Source organism: Haliotis rubra, unplaced genomic scaffold, assembly GCF_003918875.1.
Source record: "Haliotis rubra isolate DU_JTF1 unplaced genomic scaffold, ASM391887v1 Scf319, whole genome shotgun sequence".
NCBI classification, from domain to species: domain Eukaryota; kingdom Metazoa; phylum Mollusca; class Gastropoda; order Lepetellida; family Haliotidae; genus Haliotis; species Haliotis rubra.
This window is the reverse complement of record NW_025766990.1, coordinates 79018-98439: the sequence shown is the minus strand read 5'-3', so window position 1 is coordinate 98439 and position 19422 is coordinate 79018. Positions and strand designations below refer to the sequence as shown.

The following is a 19422-nucleotide window of genomic DNA, read 5'->3' as shown; positions in this document are numbered from 1 at the left end:
CGACAGTGAGGTGGGCCAGCGGGTAAAGTGTTCGGTCGTCACGCCAAAGGACCAGGCTCAATTCCCCTCATGGGTATAATGTGTGAATCCAATTTCTGGTGTTCCCCCTGCTGGAATATTGCTGGAATATTGCTCAAAGTGGCGTAAACCCATACTCACTCACTGATAAATGAAGGGGTGGCCGTAGGGTAGCCAAGACTGTAAAGTGTTTGTCAGTCAGGTGTTTGATTCCCCATATGGGTACAATTTGTGCAGTAAATTCCTGGTTTCCCCAGCTATGATATTTCTGGAATAGTATTAAAGGAAGCATAAACCATACTCACTTCATGTATGAAGAAAGGGTATTATCCAACCTCATGTAAGAATGTCGAGTTTTGATTGGTTCACGTGACTGATAAAATACCATGTACACCCGTCACGATCCACGAGCAGGGAGTACAAAAGTCATATTATCCCGCCACGCCTCGGTGACCACGCGAAGTGAGAAAAGCGTGCGCTGCATTGAGGTCAATCGATCAGCTGTTGTCAACATGGCATCTCACATTAATAAAAACAAGTCGCTTCGATGCGTATTGTTTTCTTTTGATTTAGTAAAAACATTGGGCTAGATAAATGCGTTATCACATCGTCATACCTGTCAACTCTCATGCATTTGGCGTGAGTCTCACGCTTTATTGACAAATGTCACGCTCTCACGCCTCCAAATAATAATCTCACGCATATCTGGTAGCCAAAAATGATTTCAAAATTAATACGCATATTCGTTCGTTTTTGCGTAAAGTTGAACATTGAAAGAACGCCTGAATGAACGAAGTACTAAAACGATGTTTATGCGAATGATTCAACTTATTATTATTTATTAGCATGCATCTTTTAGTGTCAAAATAATGCCACCAGAAGGCTCCAAATGCTCCTGAAAATCACTAAACTTCATTTTCGGGGGCGGGGGGCTTCGCCCCCCAGAGACCCCCCCACTAGGGCGTCGCCCTCGACATGACCCCGGCTTGACCCCGGCTTATGTTTTTCAGTCTCACTCCAAACCACCTTTAGGGGTTGACAGCTCTGCATCGTGGACGAGGGGAATACAACCTTACGAGGGACTGATAAAACCCCGTATTTCCCTCGACACGATGTGATAACTTATATTATTACCCACATAGTCAATGTATGGGTAGTTGCTCACTAATCTCGTACGTCACACGAGTGTCGTATCGCGTTGACCTGTATCGTAACGACTTGACCTGAGATTCTAACGATTTGATTGGATAACCGATGACCTCTCAAGTAGGTCACATTCTAAGGTAACTATTTTTCATTCATAACAAACACGTGAATTCATTCATTCTACAACTTAAATGCATTGTGGGAATGTAAACATCGCGAACGTTGCCGTGTCGCTGTTTAATTGTGAGTCCAACTGAGACATTATATCTGTCGAAAAACATAAACATAATGTTTCCACCAGTGATCTTAGCCGAATGAAGCAACTGGAAACCAAGAAACGGGGTGCTACGGAGTAGTTTACTGTAGGAGGCTGTATGAGGTGATGACAACTGACATGCATCGTGACGTCGGTTACCAAGGCAGTGACGTCATTACAGTGTGACGTCATGCAAATATTGTACTACAGTACAAAACTCTTCTGCAACCTCTTTATGAAACCGGTTTCGGTTTGAAACCAAAATATTAACAACTTAATGCATGTAAGACGTGGGTAATAAATAAAATACCACACTCGGTCTCATTACATACAAATTATACGAAACTCGTGACCTTCCTATGGTTTCTGACCTCGCTTTCGCTCGGTCAGATACCATAGGAAGGACACTCGTTTCGTATAATTCGTATGTAATGAGACCTCGTGTAGTATTCTCTATGTGTTTCCAGTCGATATTAGCAGTCATCAGCCCTTCCCTTTAATTTTGTGTCCTGACCTTTTTGGTTGGCGCCCAGCCCTTCTTTTGATACAATAATTGATGTTAACACTTGGTAGTTTCTATTTTCCCACTTTATGTTGGAGGTAAGTAAAATAATTGTGCTCTTTGAGCATGACTAGCATAATTGCCCTTTCTGGAATTTGGATGCCCCTTTTGAAATTCTGTTGCCCTGCTCTTTTTGGATCCTGGGGGAAAGACTAACAGGCATTTACAGGCTGGTGACAAAGACACAAGATGGCTCAGAGATACATAAGTTGTAATCCACATGTCTGGTGTCCTTGTGTGAAGACATGATTCATCAAACCCACCATCACATTATTCTGTGTCCTCCAGTGTGTAGAGGTTACAAACGGTATCGGGTAGTCAGACTTGGTTGAAACGTCATCGAATCCCAGTCGCGTAGAACGATGCCCATGCTGTTAATCACTGGATTGTCTGGTCCAGACTCGATTATTTAACACTGGAGTGAGTGAGTGAGTTATTATTTAACGTCACATCGGCAATATTTCAGCCATATCGTGACGAGTTTTTAACTCTGGAATATATGTAAGTTGTTGATGATGGACTATAGACAGAAGAACTGGAACAATATTATGCCTGTTGTGTTTGGTGGACCTGAATGACACTCAAAATGCACATCTGAATCATTGTCACCTGAGTTTCTTTACATGGAAAACTATCATACCCGTGAAGATCCAGTACTGGTCTTCAGCAACCCATGCTTATCGTAAGAGGCGGCTAAAGCAATCGGGCCGTCAGGCTAGACAATTTATTTAGCTTCATTGCATCTATCAAAATCAGTTGAATTTTAGGAATTGTGGTCGTGGAGAGTCTTTGGATAGGTAATCATGATGGTTGGCAGCTTGACTCAAGAGTTTCTAGGACTTCAGTTCTGCCCTACAATGAAGCTTTGTGCATACACCTTGTGCATGGAACTTAGCGCAATGTAGGTACACCCTACAATGAAGCTTTGAGCATACACCTTGCAATGTGCATGGAACTTTGAGAATACAGTGCATGGAAGTTAGTGCAATGTAGGTACACCCTACAATGAAGCTTTGTGCATACACCTTGTGCATGGAACTTAGTGCAATGTAGGTACACCCTACAACAAAGCTTTGGGCATACACCTTGTGCATGGAACTTAGCGCAATGTAGGTACACCCTACAATGAAGCTTTGAGCATACACCTTGTGCATGGAACTTAGTGCAATGTAGGTACACCCTAAAAAAGCTTTGGGCATACACCTTGTGCATGGAACTTAGTACAATGTAGGTACATCCTACAATAAAGCTTTGAGCATGGGAAAGAGAAAGATGATTTTTATGGAGAAGCATGTAAAATATGAATGACCCGCCCCTAAATTTTATGTACAAAATAAGTGACACCTTCTCCCACTTTGCATGTCATATACAAAATCAAAGACCTCCTTATCATTTTTAAGCATAATTTGTAAAATATGTTTATGTACAAAATTGATGACCACATCCCACTTCTTCCCCCCAAAAAAAAAAAAAAATTTTTCATTTTATTATGAACGGTCACTAATGATGAGTATCTGCAAGTTCAGAGTTCATGAAACAACTGCAGCCTTTCATTAAAGACAGAAGTACATTCATACATAACAAAGTTTAATTGCAGAAAACAGATAAAAGTGACAGCTGGTGGATTATAACCTGTCACTGCATAGTTCATGATCTAAAGGCTTCCTCGTAAAATTGCTTTAGTGGAATAGAAGTCTCATGAAGCCCATGACCCGATAGATTCACACTTGGGGGCTGTGATGACTGAGCATAACATCACTGCCACAGGCTAATTTGCATATACATGTAATGTGATTGGACTCTTCTCTTGTTTTGTAAACGCGCATATTCGTAAATAAGAAGAACTGGTCTAATGCAGGCTTTTCGATGCGCTCTGCATATTGTTTTACATTGTTACATTAATGTTCCTCTACAACTGCGACAGTAAGGTTTATGACAATACATGTATATATCAAACTGGCTGCATCGTTTGCTCTCCGTCGGCTTCGATGACAGTACGTGGAGCCTACAACCCATGTAAACAAAGGATTGCTACGCAAATCGAAATAGTGTTACACGTTTAAGGATATTTTCTCAGTGAAACTAAACCATCCTATGTTTAATTAGATGTGTAGACTCGTCAAAAAAGAGAGAGTTAAACAGAATGGACTGTTTAAGATGTGACGAATTTTCACATCTTTCTGGCCACTCTCCTACCCAGAGTTCCATGCGGCAAGCCAGCATAGTACCTCTGCCACAGGCCAGAAAAATGTGACGATTCGTCACATCTTGCACCGTCCATTCAATATAATGTACAGATTTCTTTTACTCTTTTATTTTTGACGAGTCTACAATTCTAACTAAACATCTTTAGCAGAATGAATTAGTTTCACTGAGAAAATATCCAAAAACATGTAACACTATTTCGATTTGCGTAGCGATCCTTTGTTTACATAGGTTGTACGGCTCCACGTGTTGTCATCGAAGCCGATGGAGAGCAAACGATGCAGCCTGTTTGATATCTAAATTTTATATGTACTGTCATAGACTTAACTGTCGCAGTGGTGGAAGAATATATATGTAACAATGTAAAACATTATGAAGAGAGCGCCGAAAAGCTTTCGTGAATAAGCTTATTATGAATATGCGCGTTTGATTACAAACAAGAGAAAAGTCCGGTCACGTGATATGCAAATTAGCCTGTGGCAGTGATGTTATGTTAGTCATCGCTGTGTCGGAGTGTGCTTTCTGGCCTGTGGCAGAGGTACTATGCTGGTCGCATGGAACTCTGGGTAGGAGATCGACATATAAAAATGTGACTATCGCTTGCTCTGGCTCGGGGCTTCGATGACAGCAAACGGAAATAGTGTTTTACGTTTGATGACCCTTTAACAGTCTATCACATGATAATTTAGATGTAGACACTTAAGAAATAAACGAAACAAACCAAAAACACCAGTAGTGTCTTAAATGGACTGTGTAAGATATGAGGCGGCAGCCTGTGACAGAGGAACTATACTGGCCGCTTGGAGCTCTGGGTAGAAGGGTGAGGTCACTATCCATGCATTCATCCACTGATTTGTCAGGTCCAGACTCCGTCATTTACATACATGTACATTTATAAATGATGACAGCTGAAATATGAACTAACTTTTTAAACAATTCTTCGCATATTTTTCCACTGCAGTCTGAATAAATATATGGAACCTAAATGTTAAGGTAGCTTGTAGGTAATTGTGTATCCATGGATTCATTTCATCCCGAGCGAGTCAGGCTGTCACAAACAAACAACATCCAGTGGAGAATATAACAGTAGTTCATTCTACAAGAGGTTGTTAAACTTAATACGAGTAGACGTTATTTACAGTACAGTCTAAGACAGATGCGTGTGAGAGAGAAGGATGCATTCTATTGCATCTATCCAGTGGGGAATATAACAGAGTATTATAGTCGTTCATTCTACAAGGGGTGGTAAACTTCATACGAGAAGACATCTTTTCAGCCATGGACAGATGCGTGTGAGAGAGAAGGGTGCATTCCATTGCATTAATCCAGTGGAGAATATAAAATAGTATTATAGTCGTTCATTCTACAAGGGGTTGGTAAACTTCATACGAGTAGACGTTATTTGCAGTACAGTCTAAGACAGATGCGTGTGAGAGGGAAGGATGCATTCCATTGCATCTATCCAGTGGGGAAAATAACAGAGTATTATAGTCGTTCATTCTACAAGGGGTTGGTATAAAATAGTATTATAGTCGTTCATTCTACAAGGGGTTGGTAAACTTCATACGAGTAGACGTTATTTGCAGTACAGTCTAAGACAGATGCGTGTGAGAGAGAAGGATGCATTCCATTGCATCTATCCAGTGGGGAATATAACAGAGTATTATAGTCGTTCATTCTACAAGGGGTTGGTAAACTTCATACGAGTAGACGTTATTTACAGTACAGTCTAAGACAGATGCGTGTGAGAGGGGATGATGCATTCCATTGCATCTATCCAGTGGGGAATATAACAGTGTATTATAGTCGTTCATTCTACAAGGGGTTGGTAAACTTCATACGAGTAGACGTTATTTTCAGTACAGTCTAAGACAGATGCGTGTGAGAGGGAATGATGCATTCCATTGCATCTATCCAGTGGGGAATATAACAGAGTATTATAGTCGTTCATTCTGCATGGGGTTGGTAAACATCATACGAGTAGACGTTATTTACAGTACAGTCTAAGACAGATGCGTGTGAGAGAGAAGGATGCATTCCATTGCATCTATCCAGTGGGGAATATAACAGAGTATTATAGTCGTTCATTCTACAAGGGGTTGGTAAACTTCATACGAGTAGACGTTATTTACAGTACAGTCTAAGACAGATGCGTGTGAGAGAGAAGGATGCATTCCATTGCATCTATCCAGTGGGGAATATAACAGAGTATTATAGTCGTTCATTCTACAAGGGGTTGGTAAACGTCATACGAGCAGACGTTATTTACAGTACAGTCTTAGACAGATGCGTGTGAGAGAGAAGGATGCATTCCATTGCATCTATCCAGTGGGGAATATAACAGAGTATTATAGTCGTTCATTCTGCAAGGGGTTGGTAAACTTCATACGAGTAGACATCTTTTCAGCCTTGGACAGATGTGTGAGTGAGAGAAAGATGCATTCCATTGCATCTATCCATAGGGGAATATTACAGTTTCTGCAGCCATTTATTCAATATGGGAATTTCATTTTTAAGACAGAAGATATTAGAGCGTATTTTTATAGGAATGAAGTGTGTGTGTGTGTGTGTGTGTGTGTGTGTGTGTGTGTGTGTGTGTGTGTGTGTGTGTGTGTGTGCGAAACACAGACCTATGTCAGCTGTAGAGCTAAGATTATATGACTCCTACATTGAAACACAAATCTGTGATATCTGTAGAGCTAAGATTGTATGACTCCTACATTGAAACACATATCTGTGATATCTGTAGAGCTAAGATTGTATGACTCCTACATTGAAACACAGATCTGTGATATCTGTAGAGTTAAGATCGTATAACTCCTATATCGGAACCTAGACCTAAGTCAGCTGTAGAGCTAAGATCGTATGACTCCTATATTGGAACATAGACAAGTGACAGCTGTAGAGCTAAGATCGTATGACTCCTTTATTGGAACATAGACAAGTGACAGCTGTAGAGCTAAGATCGTATGACTTCTATATTGGAACATAGACAAGTGACAGATGTAGAGCTAAGATCGTATGACTCCTACATTGAAACACAGATCTGTGATATCTGTAGAGTTAAGATCGTATGACTCCTATATCGGAACCTAGACCTAAGTCAGCTGTAGAGCTAAGATCGTATGACCTATAGACAGCTGTAGAGCTAAGATCGTATGACTCCTTTATTGGAACATAGACAAGTGACAGCTGTAGAGCTAAGATCGTATGACTCCTATATTGGAACATAGACAAGGACTGATGTAGAGCTAAGATCGTATGACTCCTATAGAGAACATAGACAAGTGACAGCTGTAGAGCTAAGATAGTATGACTCCTATATTGGAACATAGACAAGTGACAGCTGTAGAGCTAAGATCGTATGACTCCTATATTGGAACATAGACAAGTGACAGCTGTAGAGCTAAGATCGTATGACTCCTATATTGGAACATAGACAAGTGACAGCTGTAGAGCTAAGATCGTATGACTCCTATATTGGAACACAGACAAGTGACAGCTGTAGAGCTAAGATCGTATGACTCCTACATTGAAACATAGACAAGTGACAGCTGTAGAGCTAAGATCGTATGACTCCTACATTGAAACATAGACAAGTGACAGATGTAGAGCTAAGATCGTATGACTCCTACATTGAAACATAGACAAGTGACAGCTGTAGAGCTAAGATCGTATGACTCCTATATTGGAACATAGACAAGTGACAGCTGTAGAGCTAAGATCGTATGACTCCTATATTGGGACACAGACAAGTGACAGCTGTAGAGCTAAGATCGTATGACTCCTACATTGAAACACAGACAAGTGACAGCTGTAGAGCTAAGATCGTATGACTCCTACATTGAAACATAGACAAGTGACAGCTGTAGAGCTAAGATCGTATGACTCCTACATTGAAACATAGACAAGTGACAGATGTAGAGCTAAGATCGTATGACTCCTTTATTGGAACATAGACAAGTGACAGCTGTAGAGCTAAGATCGTATGACTTCTATATTGGAACATAGACAAGTGACAGCTGTAGAGCTAAGATCGTATGACTCCTATATTGGAACATAGACAAGTGACAGCTGTAGAGCTAAGATCGTATGACTCCTACATTGAAACATAGACAAGTGACAGATGTAGAGCTAAGATCGTATGACTCCTTTATTGGAACATAGACAAGTGACAGCTGTAGAGCTAAGATCGTATGACTTCTATATTGGAACATAGACAAGTGACAGCTGTAGAGCTAAGATCGTATGACTCCTATATTGGAACACAGACAAGTGACAGCTGTAGAGCTAAGATCGTATGACTCCTATATTGGAACACAGACAAGTGACAGCTGTAGAGCTAAGATCGTATGACTCCTATATTGGAACATAGACAAGTGACAGCTGTAGAGCTAAGATCGTATGACTCCTACATTGGAACACAGACAAGTGACAGCTGTAGAGCTAAGATCGTATGACTCCTACATTGAAACACAGACAAGTGACAGCTGTAGAGCTAAGATCGTATGACTCCTACATTGAAACACAGACAAGTGACAGCTGTAGAGCTAAGATCGTATGACTCCTACATTGAAACACAGACCTGTGATTGCTGTAGAGTTATGGTTCTTATTCTTATCAAATATATCATAAAGGAATTTGTTTAAAGCTTAGAAGCGTAGTGAGTGCCACGGATCAAAGTTTGTCCCGGCTGAATTCTGTTCATTAATTCTTGTGTATATGTAATAGGTTCCTTCCTATTATCAGCAGAAATCCGAGGACATTCCTGGAAAGAAACGTAGGTGTGATTGATTTATATTGCTCTACCAAAAATGAGGTGACGTAAAAATCTTTAATCTAACATAATTTCAGCACGAAACTAGATTTTCTAAATCTTTGGATTGACAGCTTCCAGCCTTTTACATTTGGGCATTTGTCATGTTGGGGTTTACTTTTCTACCTGCCATACTATCAGTTAGTACCTGGCTGGGGTCGCTCATCCCGAATCCTGGGCTGGCCGGACTGGTAGTACTGCTCTGTGATGTCAGTTGCACACCCATCGTTGATGTGCCTTCAGTAAGGTTTCCACGGCTGTTCGTAAAGTCTGCAACAGAATAGCCAGTATCGATGGACATCCTAGAAACCGACCTATTGGTGTCTCCATTATAAATTGATAGGTCGAAAAATTCTCTCAACCACACTACGATCTGAGTGGCCTCCCTTAGGCATGATCAATGCCTTTGATCAGAGGTTTGAATCCCATACCCACAATGAATTGGTGTCGGGGTTTGTCATTAGCTTACAGCTGCCATGTTAAATGTTCGCTCGACCGATTGTATCCCTGAGGACTGTCGGGCATCACAGAGCAAGGCTCAGACACAAAGCCGAGGTGGCAGAGAGGGGTTACACCAAACTCATGCTCTTTACTATTGAGGATCCCATGGTAGACCGGGAATTGATCACAGTTAGGTATGGTTGTCGCTTGTGCGTATTTGGGTTGTTGTTTTTTGTCTGTGTGTTTTTGTGTGTGTGTTTTTGTCTCCGTGTGTGTTTGAGTTGAGTTTTTTGTGTGTCTCTCCCCCCCCCCCCATCTCTCGCGGTTGCGAGTGGGTGGGGGGTGGGGGGGCCTGGGTGTGTAGGTGGAGTGAATTGAATTCCATATATTTGCCTGCATTAAGTCTTACATGTAAATGAACAATGCTCTTTTTATCAAATATATGTAAAATGTAAACTGCACAATTAAATCGAACATCTGCTGTTCCAGGGTTTCCTGTTTTTCGTGATGCACTCCATTTTTAACGGTAAGGTGTGTAACTTTAATCTCACCTGACGTTTTATCGGACCTTGTTGGTTTACTCCTGTCCTTGCTCTGAAAGGTAAGGTGAAAGGGGTTTAAACATTCTCCCGAATTATTAGCGCCTGTGTGGCTGCTTTTACCAAGTCTTTCTTGACTAACCTGTGAAGATCTGGGGTAGAATAGGTCTTCAACAACCCATGCTTGCCACAAAAGGCGACTATGCTTGTCGTAAGAGGCGACTAACGGGATAGTCAAGCTCGCTGACTTGTTTGACACATGTCATCGGTTCCCAATTAGGCAGATCGATGCTCATGCTGTTGATCACTTGATTGTCCGGTCCAGAATCGATTATTTACAGACCGCCATATAGCTGGAATATTGCTGATTGCGGCGTAAAACTTAACTCACTCCCTCACTCTTTCTTAACTGATTCCCGTTTCTTTGTGCTAGCCAACTGGGCATGCCGTGGTTTAACATGAATCTGCCACTCGGACACAAAATACTGGACTCAGGCCCACCGGTCCTTATTTTACACTTTAATGCCTAGAGGCAGGCAGGGCAACAACAAGTATTTACCATCTTATAACGGCCCTTTGGTATGACACGTCCAGGGTATGAAACACTCCCCTCCCCTCCACTCCCTCCACTCCACTCCACTCGAGGCAGATCTAGATTGTCTTTCCTCACGGGCATGATCACTTTCACGAAGACTGACTGACTGAGTTTGGTTTTACGCCGCTTTTAGCAATATTCCAGCAACATCACGGCGGGGGACACCAGAAATGGGCTTCACACATTGTACCCATGTGGGGATTCGAACCCGGGTCTTCGGCGTGACGAGCCAACGCTTTAACCATTAGGCTACCCCACCGCCCCACTTTCACTAAGAAAAATGTTTAGCTGACAAAGAAAGGTTATAATCAAAGATATCTCTGACATGGCATGGCTTTGGAGTGAGTGAATGGGTAAGGTATTACGCTGCTTCTTGCAATATTCCAGCAATAACGTGGCGGGGACATCAAATATCGGATTCACACATTGTACCCAAGAGGAATCGAACCCGGTTCTTCGGAGTGACAAGCGGGCGCTTTTTACAACAAAGCTTGAAATTGATATGTAGCAGTGAAGAGCGACATACTGTGCCAATTGCGAATAAACTAATTAAAACCTTTACCATTAAAATACTGTACTACACATTACTGAGAGTACTGTCAAACCAGTCTGCCTACCTCAAAGGACTCATATATCTGGGATAAGTAGCGCCGCAATACCGTTCTCAATCCATCACGAATCTGAAAGATAAAGCTTACAATTTCATATGTGGAAATTCATTACAAATCATAATTTTATTACGTCAGGAGAAAAACATTTGCCAAGAATTAGTGAGAGTGATTGAAGACTGAGATAGAGTCTTCAACACAGAGCTGTTGCTATAAATATCCTAGGAATATGATTTGGATGAATTCAGGATTCTATACCACAGATCCCAGTAACATAAGGGCCATAACTCTGCAAGTAGATTTAGGTGGCCTTTGGGTCAACGCTGCACAAGGTTGAGTGGATCTTGGTTGCTGCTGCCATTGTGAACAATAACATATAATGTAAACTATGTTCACGACGACTGGCAGCCATCTGCACCATCCAATACAAAAGTGAAACATATCACCACCCGATCACCCGGGGCTGTAACGGTGGGAGAGCGTGTGGTCCCGAGGCTGATGCATTTACCATGTTTTGAGTTCGTGAGCAGGGTGAAAAGTGGCCTTAAAAAGTGTTTTCGTTACATCAGGGTACGGAAGGAGGAAACCCACGGTGATGCAGGTCCTAGAGGCTGCTGAACACTGCTGGAGGTGTACCTCTTTACCCTAGCGTCTTTTTCCAAGATGGCTACGCATCCAGTCACGGTCTTCCCCAAACCGGAAGTGCTGCCATCATGGAAAAGGATGCCAGGGTAACGAGGTACACCAGGAATGAGCCTCACACATTGAATAAGTGAGGGGAATCTTCAGTGCGACGAGTGAACATTTTAACCAATAGGCTACCCCATAGCCCATATTTCATGTTGAAGTGACCCACCTTAGTGTTAAAAATGCAGTGCATCACGAAAATCAGGAAACCCTGGAACATCAGAAGTTTGATTTAATTGTGTAGACACATTTTACATTGATTCAGATTATACATAGAAAAAACTAATATGCTTGATAAATAGAGCATTGTTTATTTAACATTTTATGTTATCATCATGCTATTGTAGCTCATCATATAACTTTCTTTGATGCTTTGTTTTCCACCCTTGTTATTGTTATCTCTTTATCTTATCTAGTATATAAACTGGTGTACCCCTTCATTCCCCCATATGCTTGAAAACGGTATAAGAATCTATACCGAAACGTCGCCATTGTTAAAATACAGAAGTTGAACATCCATAAGGTCTTGTCATCTCCACACCACCAACTTCTAGAATGCCACTCAAACAAATCATGTATCGTTAAACACAAATAAATAAAATAATGCAATGGATCAAACACAAAGTTTGTATAACCTTCACCTGGGAAAAGAGAGTATGTTTCGATCTAGTTCATGTTTAGTTCAAGTACTTCCGGTGTTGTGAAAACCGTTTCCGGTTTCCAAAACCCTGCCTATCGAAATAGAAACTTGGTGTTCGTAGTTTATGATTTACGATTGCACTTGTGCTCTTTCTTATAAACTGAAACGAATATTCTGGAATACTTGTGACCCTGGCCAAAGTTACAACTTGCGTATCTAACCAGTGACCTTGACATACTTTTTGCACATTTTGCCTAATACTTTTTGTAATACTTGTGACCCTGGCCAAAGTTTATCATATCAACCAGTGACATGGACACTCACATTTCTCACGTATCATGTAATCATTGAACTTGACTTTTAATATGATACATTCAAATGTCAAACGCCGCGGCCTGTCGTTTACAGTAGTTCAACAGGAGTTTCTTTTCTGAATATGCATGCCATGAATGAATTATATTTTTCGCATGTTTCCATTTTCATACCTATTGACTTAAGAGTCGTTACCTGCAACGAATTGAAGATGGCAAAGAGGTATTGAAAGACGACTGTGTCTTCGTTGAATGCCAGAATACCAAACACCCACGTGACTCCGAGAACAGGCATCAGAACACAGAGGCTCCGAAAACTGACCCTGAAAGAAACAAAATAGGGCTGGGACGGGTGGGAAAAATGGAATCGAGTACCCGCATGTGCTTACCCGAATCGGAATCGAGTACCCGGAAACGTAAGGAATACAGCGCTTCTGTCAACTTTCTGAATCACGAGTTGACAGAGATTATTATAGAAAACTCGAAAAGATGGCAATAAGACATTAAAACAGATCTTAGGCTATTTAATTTACGTCTGTTTAACCAATATAGAGAGTAACACCATTATTTACATTCATCGTTAAAACACAGAACCTTTCGTATCCGCTGTTACTGAAACTTTCACTCACTGTGCAGATAAATTACAGTCGTTAAGAATAACCTTCATTAATCGGACAATACCAATGATGTAAATGTGTGTTACGTCAATTATGAAAAAGACAAGTTATTATCTGCCTTTCCCTTTCCGGGTACTCGATTCCAAGAAATAGGACTCGATTCCAGCTGTACCCGACCCGGATTCGAATACCCGTCCCAGCCCTAAAAAGAACGAGACTTCACGAGATGTGTCCATGTATAAGTGGCAGAGTGGAATGGCATGTTTCGATGAGCCACTGCTGCACTAGTAGACAATGTTCCTGAAAACTTTAACAGTACTGCTGGCCAACAAAAAAGACGTCGTCATAATCCTCTCCTTATAAAGTAGCAATAGTAAAGTGCTGAGTGAGTGGATGAGTGAGTGTGGTTTTACACCGCTTTTAGCAATATTCCAGTAATATCACAGCAGGCATTCTCTTCCCACAGAGGTTACTTGTCATATCTTCCTACGAACCTCTGTTCTAATACGGCCATATTTCCTGGTTCTCGTAAAATCCCTAGCGGCAAATGATCGCAACACGAATTATCTCCCTTCTTTCTATCCAATCAGAACACGTGTTACATCGACTTAGATTCAACTTGTCCAACACAAGCAAATGTGAGGCCACAAATATCCCCATCTGTCGGGGACTTGTGTTGATGTTACACACAAGACGTTTAATGGCTAGCTTGTCCGTTGTCAACAAGGGCGATGGAGACGCCACTGATCCGCCATAACATGACTGAGTTCTGTCTAGAAGAAACGTTTGCGCATCGCGCAGGGGAAGAGGTTTAGTTTTCTCGAAGTATACGGAAATTACCGAGGCCTTGCGAATGATCACTTTAGAAACAACGTCGCTGATTGCACAACTAAATCTGATTGCCTCCAATCACGAGTCTTGAACGCTAACACCATGAAAGGGCCGTATTAGAAAAAGAGGTTACGTAGGAAGATATGACAGGAGTAACCTCTGTGGAAAAGAATGCACAGCAGGGGACACTAGAAAGAGGAGATTGTTGAAGGATCAGACTAGGTGTTCTTTTATAAATAATAATCTGTTCCCATTAAAACATAATTCGTACAATGGTGTCAAAGTGAAAGTGAACGTGTTGAATGATCTGCAAACTTCAAGTGCTGTTTGGTTACCCTGTGCCTCATACTTTGGGAAAATCTACCCCTTATCTCGATATTATACAGTCTAGCTTTGTCTTGTTGGAAGAGTTCATGAGGGCAATTATGTGATCAATAAGTTGTCATCATTTCGCGGAATATCTATAAATTTTATAACGAACATGTTTGTAACGAACTGACGGATATAACGAACTGACCACATCCTGTATATTACAATCGAAAAGCATAACACGAAATATACTTTGTGGTCCCTTTGAGTTCGTTATAACTAGTTTACTGTGCTTCTATATATAATCGTCTCAACTTGCTGTGACATGAATGTGAGCCATATGACGTCATGTAATACCCGTCCAAACAATCCGGAAGGGGATTTGGTAACTCTAACTCGCCGGAGTGTACCTAACATTGATAACATCGGGACATGCCTTTGATGGTAAAAGACATTAGAATGGCTGTATTGGTGACATCATGCAGCAAATACACTTACATGAATTTCTCTCTATTTCCTTTTCTGATCATCATTTTGGTGGAAAACAGCACCCGCATGATGACGACGATGATCACGGTGTTAGCCTGTGTGAAGGGACAATGTTCGGACAGTTAGTGGACAGAAATTAGTGGTCGAAATAGCCTCATCTCCACGACATATTACCTACCACAGCACTGTGAACTACTACAGTTACCAAGACAGCCTCTCTGCCTCTGGAGACTACATGTACCATTTACTATTACTTCTGGAAAACAGTAACTTGTATTCTTGTACAACCATATTAGGTTTCATATTCACAGGTGTACATTTCACATTCAAAAAAGAAACATAAGTATTCAATCTCAGAACAAAATAGATAATTGAGATAATTTTGGAGCATTGTCAGGTCGTAAAGATCAAATACACGTCATGTACCAATTATCGCGACAATTCTTTTACACAGGTCAAAATAAAAAATATCGGAAAATTAAACGGAAAAATCCCTGAACAAATATGTTGAACTCACTATTAACCACACAAGTTCAATATTCCTTTCCTTTTTAAAAAATATGTGTGTGTGTGCATGAATTCAATATGGCTACTGTAAAGGCCATGTTGAAAATCAGATTTGAATTCTAGAACAATATCGGGTTTAAGTAATTCAGTAATGCGAGTTATTCTGTTTGTCAAAAACATCATGACAAGGAACAACATTTGCACAGTTTCATTTGTGTTTGATATATTTCGCATTTTGATGACATTACAAGTATGACGAAGAGGGCTGGTCCAACAAGGGCGTACAGAACCCCATCCTCCACCGTCAACCAGCAGCTGAAACAACACAACCACATATTGAACACTTACAACATGTGTCACAACAGCTTTATACCATAATCATTTTCAAATTAAATTGTAGATGCAAATAACATTGAAAGAATGCTTTACATTTGCACTGAGAGTGCAATATTGTTACATACAAATCAATTTCTTCTGTCACACAGTTTTAAAGAAAAAATCTTCTTGAAGTATTCTTACTAACAACATGACGTTTCACTCATTTCACAGTGCCATGTATCAGTTCAGACGTACGTTTGAAAGAGTGAAATATGTTTATGTGTGCTAGTCCTACTTACAACTGGTCATTTCCGTATCCCTCCAGCTTGGTGGCCCCCAGGGTAATACCGACTATAACTGCCGGCACACCTGTTGGGACGACAGACAAAACAATTAGTGATTAAAAGACTTGTTTTGTACACTGATTGAAGCTCGTTTAAGCCATGTCGGGGAAGTCAGTACTACGTGGATGGAAAGGCTGAGATGATGCTGACCTGTCTTGACCCGTGAATATCCGGGTTAGAAATGGTCTTCAGCAACCCATGCTTCTCATAAGAGAACACTTTCAAGGTCACTTAACTGGATGGTTCATCGGCCCCAGAATAAAGTCAAACCGGATGGTACCAGTGAAGATTCGGATTAGAAATGGTCTTGAGCGAACCAGGCATGTAAGAGTCGACTGCCGGGATCGGGTGGTCAGGCTTGCAGACGTGGTTGACACATGTCATCGTATCCTAATTGCGTAGAACCATGTTCATGTTGTTAATCTGTGGATTGTCTGACCCAGATTCGATTATTTACAGACTGACGACATATAACTGTGATATTGTTGAGTGTGGCTTTGAACAACAAACAATCCATTGATTACCATCGGGTTGTTGTTTGCTTGTTATTTAACACCGCAATAATCCAGCTACATGGCGGTGGCTGTCAATAATCCGGTTTGACTTTACGCTGGGGCTGATGAACCATCTAGTAAAGTCACACGTTTCTATTTGTGTGCCGTGAAGTTGAGTCTATCACTCAAAGAAACTATTGTCACAATGTCTAAATAGGGGTTTTATTCCTCAAAGCTATTACGGATGAACTGCTCGAGATTCGTTTTTCAGTGATGTTGTCTGCTTTGAAGACACGATTACACCCATTTTCTGTTAAACAGCAAATGTCGTCTCCAAGCCATCAGGACAACTACCCCAGATCCACTAATGTTCTATCATGGCACTCTCAGTCTGTTTGAAGACCTTTACGGTAATGCATAACGTATAGTTTTTTAACGGAAAATAATGTTTCGATAATACAAACAATGTCATGATATTTGGCAGCGAAAGAAATATTAACACGAAACACTGAAATAAGTTTTATTAATAAAGAAAAGAACATTCAGAAATGTCAAACACTGTTGTTGTTTTTCACAGTTTTTGTGATTCATGTTTTTGTGAAAGAACCAGGTGACTATACTTTGTTTTATAAGTCTTCCCGACTTAATTAAACGCGAAAGACACTCATTACAAAATCCTCATAAAAACCTGACGTACACCCACCAAACTGTGGAATTCCTTCCCATACAAATTCTCTGCACATGAGAGTAAGTTGATTGGAAGACTGTCCTTGGGAGGTAACTCAAATCGGATTCAACTCATGACGTCACTCCCATATTAAATGAATCCTTTGTAGCGAGTGGGTTCGCGTGTTTTATCATGATACAACAAAGATGTAATAATACACTTGGTAATCAAGGTTTTATTACCCCAGGATAGAGCGAGGACAACCTCCAGTCTTGAACTCCTCCTTGACACAGTTACTACCTGTCTGGCCATGTCGATCCCCTGGGCAAACATCAGACAGAAGATGGCCAGGAACAAGTAGTGCAAAATGGCCGCCACTGCAGTACACACGGCCTGGAAGCAGAGGGGAAGAAAGACAAGACAATATTTCATGATAACACTTGTGAAAACCTACTGAAAATTTCACAAATTTAAAATAATGATTATAATAAGGATAATATATTTTAGTTCGGGTTTAGTCAGGTACACGTGAGTGCCAATATAACCTGTGTCTCTTTCCATGACAAAGACTACATAACATCAATACCGGTATGACCGCTATTTGTGTTACAACGTTACCTTGTTTTCCGTTCTCTCCACGCCAGCCAGGAAGACGCTGTAGGCCAAGGTCAACGCCATACAAAGGTTCACCAGGATGACGGACTTAGTAGAGCGAACACTCCTGTATAATGAAGTGATTGAGAGGATGAGGTAATGAACTTATGTACCTCTATATGCCGGTATTTATCTTCGCGATGAGACATACGTGCATAAGACTAACTTACTCTAATGGTAACATATTTGAATTTATTAGGCACTTCAAGGTATACTAGAAACAGAGGAACTGTAGTCTTCATCACTGACAGGACTATGGTCTTGCAGTAACAGTATGTTGACGTAGGGTCGTGTTAAGGAAGTTGCTGTCATCTCTGTCAGTGGTAGATCATGGTCTGTCAGAAAGTGTCTGCCAGAATGTTGTGTCAGTGGTGTCAAGGTCTGCCAGAACGTGGTGTCTTGTAGTAACAGTATGTTGATGAAGGGTCGTGTTAAGGAAGTAGCTGTCATCTCTGTCAGTGGTAGATCAAGGTCTGCCAGAACGTTGTGTCTTGTAGTAACAGTATGTTGATGTAGGGTCGTGTTAAGGAAGTAGCTGTCATCTCTGTCAGTGGTAGATCAAGGTCTGCCAGAACGTTGTGTCTTGTAGTAACAGTATGTTGACGTAGGGTCGTGTTAAGGAAGTAGCTGTCATCTCTGTCAGTGGTAGATCAAGGTCTGCCAGAACGTTGTGTCTTGTAGTAACAGTATGTTGACGTAGGGTCGTGTTAAGGAAGTAGCTGTCATCTCTGTCAGTGGTGGTAGATCATGGTCTGTCTTGTAAACAGTAGTGTTGTTCCTGTAGCTGTCAGTCTCTGTCATGTTCCCGTAGGGTTGACGTAGGGTCGTGTTAAGGAAGTAGCTGTCATCTCTGTCAGTGGTAGATCAAGGTCTGCCAGAACGTTGTGTCTTGCAGTAACATCATGTTGACGTAGGGTCGTGTTAAGGAAGTAGCTGTCATCTCTGTCAGTGGTAGATCAAGGTCTGCCAGAACGTTGTGTCTTGCAGTAACAGTATGTTGACGTAGGGTCGTGTTAAGGAAGTAGCTGTCATCTCTGTCAGTGGTAGATCAAGGTCTGCCAGAACGTTGTGTCTTGCAGTAACAGTATGTTGACGTAGGGTCGTGTTAAGGAAGTAGCTGTCATCTCTGTCAGTGGTAGATCAAGGTCTGCCAGAACGTGGTGTCTTGCAGTAACAGTATGTTGACGTAGGGTCGTGTTAAGGAAGTAGCTGTCATCTCTGTCAGTGGTAGATCAAGGTCTGCCAGAACGTGGTGTCTTGCAGTAACAGTATGTTGACGTAGGGTCGTGTTAAGGAAGTAGCTGTCATCTCTGTCAGTGGTAGATCAAGGTCTGCCATAACGTGGTGTCCTGTAGTAACAGTATGTTG

The 19422-nt window shown here is 41.2% G+C and overlaps 1 protein-coding gene across 1 annotated transcript in view; it reads right to left on the bottom strand.

Moving 5' to 3' along the window:
* Nucleotides 1–8114: 8114 nt before the first annotated feature.
* The window catches only part of LOC124283641 (adhesion G protein-coupled receptor E3-like), a 31869-nt gene continuing 20561 nt past the window's right edge, over nt 8115–19422 (bottom strand). The window contains exons 17-27 of the mRNA XM_046719634.1: nt 18019–18121; nt 17643–17793; nt 16195–16264; nt 15826–15892; nt 15080–15165; nt 13021–13147; nt 12043–12084; nt 11196–11258; nt 9996–10038; nt 9152–9273; nt 8115–8955 (exon numbers count right to left, since the gene is read on the bottom strand). Coding sequence (XP_046575590.1) covers nt 8833–8955; nt 9152–9273; nt 9996–10038; nt 11196–11258; nt 12043–12084; nt 13021–13147; nt 15080–15165; nt 15826–15892; nt 16195–16264; nt 17643–17793; nt 18019–18121 — 997 coding nt within the window. The 3' untranslated portion in view covers nt 8115–8832. The remainder of the gene's footprint in view (nt 8956–9151; nt 9274–9995; nt 10039–11195; nt 11259–12042; nt 12085–13020; nt 13148–15079; nt 15166–15825; nt 15893–16194; nt 16265–17642; nt 17794–18018; nt 18122–19422) is intronic.